This window comes from Sapajus apella, unplaced genomic scaffold (genome assembly GCF_009761245.1).
Source record: "Sapajus apella isolate SASKATOON/1434 unplaced genomic scaffold, GSC_monkey_1.0 scaffold60, whole genome shotgun sequence".
NCBI classification, from domain to species: Eukaryota; Metazoa; Chordata; class Mammalia; order Primates; family Cebidae; genus Sapajus; species Sapajus apella.
The window spans coordinates 619,663-630,300 of NW_022437000.1; the positions used below are offsets into that span (position 1 = coordinate 619,663).

At 36.3% G+C, this 10,638-nt stretch overlaps 1 protein-coding gene across 6 annotated transcripts in view; it reads left to right on the plus strand.

Moving 5' to 3' along the window:
• PCCA (propionyl-CoA carboxylase subunit alpha) overlaps nt 1–10,638 on the plus strand; it is a 424,770-nt gene that overhangs the window by 53,449 nt on the left and 360,683 nt on the right. For 5 of the 6 annotated variants that reach the window (XM_032246368.1, XM_032246373.1, XM_032246371.1 and 2 more), the window contains exons 5-6: nt 5,548–5,661; nt 8,129–8,182. In XM_032246368.1, the coding sequence (XP_032102259.1) occupies nt 5,548–5,661; nt 8,129–8,182 (168 nt within the window). Of the gene's footprint in view, nt 1–5,062; nt 5,226–5,547; nt 5,662–8,128; nt 8,183–10,638 lie in introns of all 6 variants that reach the window. The other variant, XM_032246374.1, reaches the window with a different exon arrangement.

A 10,638-nucleotide genomic window follows, 5' to 3' on the forward strand; every position in this document is an offset into this window, starting at 1 on the left:
TCACACTGTGTTGCCCAGGTTGGACTTCAACTCCTGGGCTTGAGTGATCCTCCTGCCTGAGTCTCCTAAGCAGCTGGGACTACAGGAGCTGTGCTACTGCACATGGCAGTTTTAGTAGTTTTATTTTTTATTTTCTGAGACAGGATCTCTCTCTGTTACCCAGGCTGGAGTGCAGTGGTTCAACTGCAGCTTGCTGCAACCTTAGCCTCCGCTTGGGAAGCCTTTTGGATCTGCCAGTGCTTGTCTGAAACTTTTTACTCTGCATTAGTTCATATCTCAGGTGTTTTTACCTACTTACTTTGCACATTATTCTTCTCAAAGGCATTTGTTCAAGTTTCTTTCAAGCTAATAAAGGAAAACAAACCTGAGCCATCTCTTGGCTGTCACTCTGCCTCTCCCACTCTTTACATCCAACCATACGGACAGTCCCCACCCCAGCTCACCTCACCTCTACCCTACTCTTCCTCTGCTTTATTCCGCTCCTTTCCATTGTGGTCTGGCACTCACCAGCTACACTGACATGACTCTTGTGAAGGTTTTGCTTGAATACTTGATATCTACTTTCTCCCTGTCATTCTTCCTCTTCTTCCTTGGCGCTTCTACTAAGGGGTCAGTGGTATGAGAAGATAGTTCTCCTCCTGCTGGTTTTCATTCTTTTGTTGTTTACTGTATCCTCAGGAATGCATGCTTGCAAGACAAAGACTAAAAGAAAAAAACAAAAAACCCAAACAATAAAAAAACCCAAAACACCTTTGTTTGGTTCCAGGATTGATTCAGCATCAGTTCCCTTTTGTAAAATGAAAAAAGGGTTGTAGAAAATGGGCTGGGAATTTTGCAACTGGCAAAAACCTACTCTCTTTTTTCCCTGTAATTTTAAATTTTACCACTTTGAAAAATCATGTAAGTTATCTTAGAAGAAAAATAGTTGTCACTAATTCTGCCATCCAGAATAACCATGAATAAATACTTCTTGGTGTTACACATGTAGTTTTCAAAATAGAATCAAAGTGAATGTTTTTAAAAAATTATTTTGTTTTCTATGAACAAATTGCCTTTCTGGGAAAGGACGTGCTGGAATGTTAGTTTTTAAAAACGTATATAAGTATCTTTAGATACTTTTAATGAAATAGAGTTCTGTTTCTTTTTTTTTTTTTAAGTAGGGATTTTATCTGGTTTGAGTTTTGTTTTCTAGTTCTTCAAATTAAGATTGATGCAGTCGGCTTTCCTTTCTTTAATCATTTAGTCTTTCAGGGTAATTTTCTTTCTTTTTTTTTAATGAGACCCTCATTAGTTTATTATTTTTTTTTAATTGTGGTAAAATGCTTATAAAGAAATTTACCATCTTAACTATTTTATGTATACAGTTCAGTGGTGTTAAGTACATTCACATTGTTGTACAGCCACCACTACAATCCATCTCCAGAACGCTATTCATATTGCAAAACTGAAACTCTACCTGTTAAATAATAACTCCCCATTCTAGGCTCCCTACAGTCTCTGGCAACCACCATTCTACTTTCAGGATAGTTTTCATTGGTTAGTAATGTTTGGAGGATTTGATTAGATTTGATAGATACTGAAGTCTGGCTGGGTTATGTAGAATATTTTTACTTTCAGCCAAGGAGTGCATCTAGTCCGTATTATGTCATCCTTGGAGTATTCTACCTAGTGTCTTGCATTGAAGGGCATCACAAAGGAAACTCCTGTATTCTCAGTCATGGTAAATAGTGTCCACTTCACTATGGATCTTGTTGAGTGATAGGTTTCAGAACATCTCTAGGCATGAAGAAACATTTCCAAAGCTGCTCATCTTCCCTGTCTTTCTAGTATGTACTAGTTTAGAAGGTACTGAAAAGCTTTTGCTGACACCATTGAGTTTTATTCTAAATATAACGTCTGGCCTAGCACTTTTTGTCACTCATATGCAATCTATTTGATAAGGACAGGGACCAAATAAAATATCTTTTTCAGTGTATTTTAAGCATCTAATTGACTAATATGAAATTTTCTGCCAATCACAAGTTTTGAAGTGCAGGCATAATTTTTAACCTATTTATATCCAAGAATTTACATTTATTTTTTAAAAGTTAGTAAGGAAGATGATTTTTCTCAATCCTGTAAGATAAAATACACATCTGTTGTTCTCCTAGTTTGTTATTTGGAAATTAGGCTCATACGAGTAATAAGGTGATGCAAGTAATTTTTCTCTGAAGAATAAAAAAATTCAAAATATAAAACTAAATGCTTGATGGGAAAACCAATAATCTGCTTTAGAAACCTCGACTGGTTTTCTGAGAACAGAAAAGTTTATGAAGGCAAACTATACTTAGTGTTAGTACTTAAAATGCTTTATTTTTCTTTTTGAAATATATAGCCAGCAAATTCCTGCTTAATTGATTAGTTTACCCCAGTTTAAACTTTCCATGGTGGTTATATATTTCCTTTGCCATTAAAATGTATAAAAATGAATTTATATTTTTCAAGATGTTGAAATTTTTGAGACATAAATATATCTAGTCAGCTTATGTAGTATTAAGTCATTTTGCAGAACAGCATCTGCGTTGCTTGAATACTGTTTGTTTTGTATTATTAAGCTAAAGAAAACACGTCACACATTTCATGCAACAGGGACAATAAAATTGAAACAGAGTTTCTAAAGTTTGTTAGATTGTTCTTTCCAGGTTGACTCTTAAGTGTCTCTTTAACTAAGGCAGCAGAGGATTTTAATGTTTTCTTTTGCATGGCTTTTTGCTGCTACTGACCTTGGGCCAGACTGTGGGCTTGTTGAGATGTGAATGTACCATATCCCTTGAAGTAAGATTTGTTTCTGCAAATAGAGGAAAAGAAGCCAACCAATCCTTTATAAACAGTTTATGTTTAGTCCATCCTTATAAAGTCTATAGCAGTTTTGACCTGCTTTTAATGCATAATTTATTTGAATGTATTGGAGTAATCTTGTTTTTAAATGGAACAATCTTAATCACCCAGTAAAATATATTAGTCTCTGAGTTAGTTCTTAGGACATTTATAAAACATTTGTGATAACATAGGAAAAATGATTATTATGCTAGTTAAAAAACAAAAGGATGTAAGTTATATATGCGGTATCATTATGAAAGTGTATTTAGAGAAAAGACTGGAAGTAAAAATGTCAATACTGTTAGGATTCTCTCTCTCCTTTTTACTTTGGAGTGGATGTTTATTGTAGAAATTTTGGACATATAAACACGTGCCTATGTGTATCTTTTAATTTCTTTTCCTCCATAAACCACCTGTTGCCATATATATGGCCAAGATTAAGAAGACTTTATTTAGGTGTAGATTTTTACCTCAAAGATAACGACTTAACATTGCAACTTTTTAGTACCTCAAAGACAATGGCTTTAACATTTGATAATGAAAGTTTCTAAACAAGCTGCTATCCAAGTGTATCTATGAGTAAATAGCTTTTGTCACTTTACTTTGGGCTAGGGGAGATTAAAAAAAGAATTTAAAGCATAACCTTTTGATCTGGTGGAGAAGAGTGTGTAAATTGTAATGGTGTGCAAAGCAGTTAAAATGATATTATTGGATAGATGAGATTAAATGCTAAAATTTGCACTAACTACTCTTGGAGTTTAGATGAAAGGAGATTCATCCTAGATTGAAGTACTTGGGAAAGACCCAGTGGTAGGTGTGAAATGTGAAGTGCATCTTCAATAATAGATAGTATCCAAGGAGAATAAAACAAGTTTGGATTTAACTTTAAACAAAGACTTAAATGTATTATTTTTAAAGGATTGTGAAGTACTCAATTTTTTTCTTACAGAAAAAACTACAGTCACAATTACAACAACAAAATGGACAGTAACAGGATCTGAAGTGGGCAGAGGGCAATAGGGTAATACAGGAAGGGGCATCCTGGTCTGAGGGCAGGGGAGCAACTTGAGGTTGGGGGCATACCAGGCAGCAATAACCACCAACAGGGCCTTGCTTTGAATATATTTAGGAGCCCTTCGCAAGCAGGGCTGCTTTTCCCTGCAATTGGTATTATTAAAGAATTACTGAATGTATGTATTTGGATATTTTATATATTAAGATATTGACCTGAAAATCCCTTGGGCATTTATCTGATCTTTTACCTTTCAATACTCAATATAATTTTTTACTAAAGTGGGAAATATTTATTGTATTGACAAAGATAATTTTTAGCTTTCCAAAAGACCACTTTTTTAGTTTTTTTAGATCTCATTTAACACAAAATATTTAAAAATTATTTCACAACTGAAGACTATAACTTAGAAATACTCAGAGGTATTTGCCATCTTTGACTTGATTTTTTTTTTTTTTTTTTGAGATGGAGTCTTGCTCCGTCGCCAAGCTGGAGTGCAGTGGCACAATCTCGGCTCACTGCAACCTCCACCTCCTGGGTTCAAGCGATTCATCCGCCTCAGCCTCCCGAGCAGCTGGGACTACAGGCGCGTGCTACCACACCCGGCTAATTTTTGTATTTTTTAGTAGAGACGGGGTTTCATCATGGCCAGGATGGTCTCGATCTCCTGACCTCGAGGTCCGCCCACCTCGGCCTCCCAAAGTGCTGGGATTACAGGCGTGAGCCATCATGCCCGGCCTGACTTGTTTTTTTGGTAGACGAGTGGGTCGTAACTGTTTAGGTATATGTTTGTTTTCCAGTTTTACATATCTGCCTTGTAAAATAATTGTAATCTGTTTGGAAGTTCCTTAAACTGGAAAACCATTAGGAAGAGTCATTTAAAAATATACGAATCGTTTCATCATTTAAAAAGGATAGCCTCCTTTTAGAACTAAGCAGTTTACTCTTTTTCATATTAATGCTTAGCCTCTATTATGCAAAATAGATTTAAACATTATAGAGTGAGTAGTCTTAAAAATGGAGCATACATTCTTGAATTTTGAGTGGCTTTAGAACTTAATACACATATCTTTTTTTTTTTTTTTGGGAATAAATGTAAAATGGATGAAGATTGAATGCGAGAGTATTTAAATGATTCTCAAGATTTTCTGTTTCATGTGTTGTGATATTGAACTCTTTCTTTCGTCCTAGGCTTTAATTTGTGCCTGGTGCTGACCTGATGCTGTGCAGGGACACTCACTGCATCCCTCCATTCAGTCCCTCTAATTATCCCAACTTCCTGGGGAGCTTGCTTAGAACTGGGCATGAGTGCTCGTTATTAAAATATTGGGCTACCCTGGCTACATGTAACAAGGTAGTTTTTGATATCAACTTTATGTACTGATAAATTAAATAGGAGGCTAAAATTGTTTGCTGTGATGTTACATAAATAGGTAGGGGATATTATGGAAATTATTTGGTTAGACAGTGAATTAGGCTATAATAAATGAAATCATGGGTAATAGAGTTCCTGAGTTTATTTGTTGCATTGTTGCTTTTTAGTGCATATTCAAAAAGAAATATGACTCTATAAATGATATGCAGAACAATCAGATTTGCAATTTTGTGTATATTTGCAGATGATGGTAATTCTTTTTGCTGGGCGCATCTGTTAATGCAGAAATTTGTCTCCTCAGGTTCATGTGAAAATGGCGGATGAGGCTGTCTGTGTTGGCCCAGCTCCCACCACTAAAAGCTACCTCAACATGGATGCCATCATGGAAGCCATTAAGAAAACCAGGGCCCAAGCTGTGAGTCTGAATGAATCTATCTACTGCAGCTGTTTCATATGTAGTGAGCAGAAAGCTAGAGTTTGTATTTTAAAAAAAAAATAAGAAAGAATGATTGAAAATGCTGTTGCAGTTGGTTCATGTCACATGAGTTAAATGTGGTCGAATTCGCTACTGGAAATCAAAGGCTTTGTAGCATCTGGCAGTGTTGGTCGCTGATCCTGCAGGTGGCTGCTGGATTCAGCTTTCACACCAGGGAGCAGTTTCAGTTCATTTCCAAATTTGCTAGGCAAAAATAAATCCCAATTAGTTTTGAGTATTAACCCTTTCAGTGTAATACTAGCATTTAAAAAAATTCTGTGTTATAAACAGGATCCAAACACCCTGTTTAAATTCCATTTTAATCGTTTAAAAATTATTTATACCTAGTACACTTCCAGAAATAAAAACAGCACATTTGGTAATTATTTTAGTTTGTTATGTCAGTAGAATGCTCATAATTTACAAGGATAAATCATTCTCCCCACCCCCAATTTGTTTGAATAGAGTGGAATCCAAGGAAAAAAATGATTTCTGACATCAGGAACAATGTTTTTTCTTTTTTTCCCATTTCCTTTTTTTAATTATCAGTGGACTAATTATATACAGTGTTAAAAACTATGCAAAGCTATCTCTAAAATTGTATGGAAACATCCAATACAAGCAGTTAAGTCTGGAGTGCTTCAGTTAGTGCTCACATTTCTTTTGAAAGAAATGTTTTAGTAAGATGCATGTTTAAATAAAAAAACTTAATTCGTGAACCCATATTATAGATGTTTACAGTTTATTAGCACAGTTAATGGAGGTAAAACTCGTTTAACCCTTTAACTATAGTTTGCCAAAATAAATCTGTAGTTGAGTGTTGATAAAATGAAGTTGGTAGAATGAAAACTCTTTTTCCATGATATAGCAGTTTAAATTCTTCTGTATCATGTTCATAAAGCTTAAATCAGCATTTATTTTAGTTTGTTTTTTGAGATGGAGTTTTGCTCTTGTTGCCCAGGCTGGAGTGCAACCTCCGTCCCCCTGGGTTCAAGCAATTCTCCTGCCTCAGCCCCCCAAGTAGCTGGGATTACAGGTGCCTGCCAAATGCCTGGCTAATTTTGTATTTTTAGTAGAGATAGGGTTTCACCATGTTGGTCAGGCTGGTCTTGAACTTCTGACCTCAGGTGATCTGCCTGCCTTAGCCTCTGAAAGTGTTGGGATTACGGGGGTGAGCCACTGCACCTAGTCTGAGTTCAGCATTTAAAAGTCACTGATACATAGCTATTTTTGTATTATAATACTGGTTCCTTCAGAAATTTGACTTTCTTTTTTTTTTTTTTTCTGTCGAGACGGTCTTGCTGTATTGCTTAGGCTGGAATGCAGTGGTGTGATCTTGGCTCACTGCAACCTCCGCCTCCCAGGTTAAGTGATTCTCCTGCCTCAGGCTCCCAAGTAGCTGGGATTACAGGTGTGCACCACCATGCCTGGCTAATTTTTGTATTTTTAGTAGAAATGGGGTTTTACCATTTTGGTCAGGCTGGCCTCGTGATCTGCCCGCCTTGGCCTCCCAAAGTGCTGGGATTACAGGTGTGAGCCACTGCCCTGAGCCAGAAATTTGACTTTCTTTTTTAGCAGAATTATTTTACTAGAAGTATATTCAACACTGGCTAATACTGAAGTGGCTAAATTTATGTTTGGCCAGTCAGTGTGGCAGAGCCAAAAATTACCTGATTAGATCAGGCTGGTAGATTGTAGCAATGTGCCTTGTGGGTGAGGATAGCAGAAAGTAGTTGTGAATGGCAAAATTTGGGGTGAGGAAGGAAAGAAGAGTAGACATTAGACAAAAAAGAATTCAGAGCACAAAATAAAAGTAAAACCACACCTCCATTTTAGTTAAGTTTGATAGAAAGGGCTCATTGGTAGTGGCTTAGTATTGTTAATGCCATCAGGAATAAAATATGTTAACTGTCCTAATAGTCTGGGTTTTGGAAAGTAGTAGTTCATGGGTACTGTAAACAAAGGAGAATTTAGTGTTTTTCACCCATCTTGGCAAAGGTTTCTTTTACATAACCCTTTGACACCATTGTGTAATTCTCCAGACTTGTGGACAAAGTTAGCCTCAGGAAAAGGAGAGAGAGTTTTGTTGAATAGTGTAGACAAATGGCACCGGGCAGGAAGATACGTGGGCATTGACTCACCATTATGGTTAGGGCAAAGGTGGTGAGTGGAAAATGAATAAATTAGGGCAAAGGTAGTGTGGAGAAAGTGAATATAGGAGGCAGTTTCTTGGAATTTGTTTCTGATCCTAGAAATGTGAGTTAGAACTGAGCAGTGTATAAGAGAAGTATACTTATTCAAGGGCTCTTGAACAGTAAATATTAATACATAAATGCACTGTACATTTTGCTTATAAAGCTTTTGCAATATGATAAAATTTAAAGTGCTTTTTGCTTTCATTTCTAAGGTACATCCAGGTTATGGATTCCTTTCAGAAAACAAAGAATTTGCCAGATGTTTGGTAAGTTGGTAATGAACCAGAAACTGTTCATTTCTATTTCTGAAAGCAGTGTAGTAGCATGGCTTTTGTAAATGTGGGCAGTGATGGATTATAGAATTCTAATTAACCCAACAATTCTTTGAAAATTGTTTGTGAAAAGTGAAGTGTTTTTATTCTGAAACTCAACTCTTGATTTGAAGAGTAATTATAAAACTAGAAAAGTTAGAAAATCACCATTACACCTGTGAATGATACCTGGTATATTATATACTGCATGGTATTTGAATTCAAGTTAAAAACTGCATATTTTTAAGTGTAAATATGTTAGGGAGTTTAGTGAGTTATTGTAGTGATTTAATTATTTTCTGGCATTTAATATCAAATCTTACTAACTCCTCTAATTTGGGTAAAGTTTTTTTTTTTTTTTTTGAGATGGAGTGTCACTCTCTCACCAGGCTGGAGTGCAGTGATGCAATCTTGGCTCGCTGCAACCTCTGCCTCCCTGATTCAAGTGATTCTCCTGCCTCAGCCTCCTGAATTGCTGGGACTATTGGTTTGTGTCACCACACCCAGCTAATTTTTGTGTTTTTAGTAGAGGCGGGGTTTCACCATGTCGGCCAGGATGGTCTCGATCTCCCGACCTCCCAAAGTGGTCACCCATCTCAGCCTCCCAAAGTGCTGGGATTACAGGTGTGAGCCACTGCGCCCGGCCAAAATTGTTTTTAATGATCTAAATGTCCCCTTCCAGCTAGATATATTAACCTGTCTTTGTTATTAAATTGATTTTTCCGGGTATATTTATAACTTCATTCAAGATGGTACTGAAACCTTATTTTTTAGATACTAGAATATGATTTTGATTATTGTTTGTACATTTGTTTATTAGATCAATTATGCCAGGTATTATCTTAATTTATTTTAATGTTATACTTTTTTGTTTCTGTGGCATACAGTCATGTGTTGTTTAACAACATGAATACATTCTGAGAAATGTATCATTTGTTATTGTTCGTTCTTGTGTGAACATTACAGAACATTACAGAGTGTACTTACACAAATCGACACGGTAGAGTCATTCTTGTGTGAGTTTGTTCTTGTGTGAACATTACAGAGGGTACTTAAATCAACATAGTAGAGTCTCCTACATGTTTAGGTTAAGTGTGCTATAGCCTGTTACAAACCTGTGTAACATGTTTCTTTACTGGGTACTGTAGGCAGTTGTAATACAGTGGTAAATATTCGTGTATCTAAATATGTAAACATGGAGAAGATACAGTTAAAAATACAGGATTTGAATCTGTGGAACGACTGTCATACGTGTGGTGCCTCATTGAAATGGTCTGTGGTGCATAAGTGTACTCGTATTCTGTTCTTCCACAGATTTCAAATTATTTGTGAATGTTGTTATTTTCTAGATGGAATTTTTACTTAAAATATATAACTTTTAACTTGGAACAATTCTTAAGGTCACAGAATTGTCTATTTTAACCACCTTACTTTATGAGTAAAAATCTAAGGCCTAAACAGATGTCTGGAGAGGGCAGATTCCATGGAAGCATCCAGAGGTTCCAGTTTCCCAGGTTTTATGCAGCATATCTACAATTTTTTGTTTATATCCCTTTTTATTTTTATCTTCTTTGGAATTTTGACCAAGGTTCTGTTATTATAAAAACAATTTGAATATAATACTTAAATTTAAATGTGCATATGTGTGTGTGTGTGTGTCTGTGTGTGTGTGTGTGTGTGTGTGTGTGTGTGTGTGTATATATATATATATATGCAATGTAATGTATTACATTTAAGTCTCTATAGATAAGAGGTTGGCAAACTATAGTCCACAGGACAGATGCAGCCTGCTGCCTGTTTTTGTAAATAAAATTTTATTGAAACACAGCCATGTTCTTTCATTTACGCATTGTCTATGCTGCTTTTGTCCTATGACAGCAGAATTGAGTAGTTGTGACAGAGACTACCAAGCCTAAAATACTTTTTCTGTGGTCCTTTGTAGAAAAAGTTTGGGAACTCCTGCCATAGATGAATATTCAAATCCTAGATAAGTGATGTGGTGCCAGTTTTATACATTTATTCCCATACGGTTAATACATTTATTTTATATATTTATTATATACAGTTTATTCATTTATTCAGTCATTAAAGAATGCTTCTTTGGAATCAGTTCAAGGCCTTTGAGAAGGATATATTAATAAAAATGAGGCCGGGCGTGGTGGCTCAAGCCTGTAATCGCAGCACTTTGGGAGGCCGAGGCGGGTGGATCACGAGGTCAAGAGATCAAGACCATCCTGGTCAACATGGTGAAACCCCGTCTCCACTAAAAATACAAAAAATTAGCTGGGCATGGTGGCGCGTGCCTGTAATCCCAGCTACTCAGGAGGCTGAGGCAGGAGAATTGCCTGAACCCAGGAGGCGGAGGTTGCGGTGAGCCGAGATCACGCCATTGCACTCCAGCCTGGGTAACA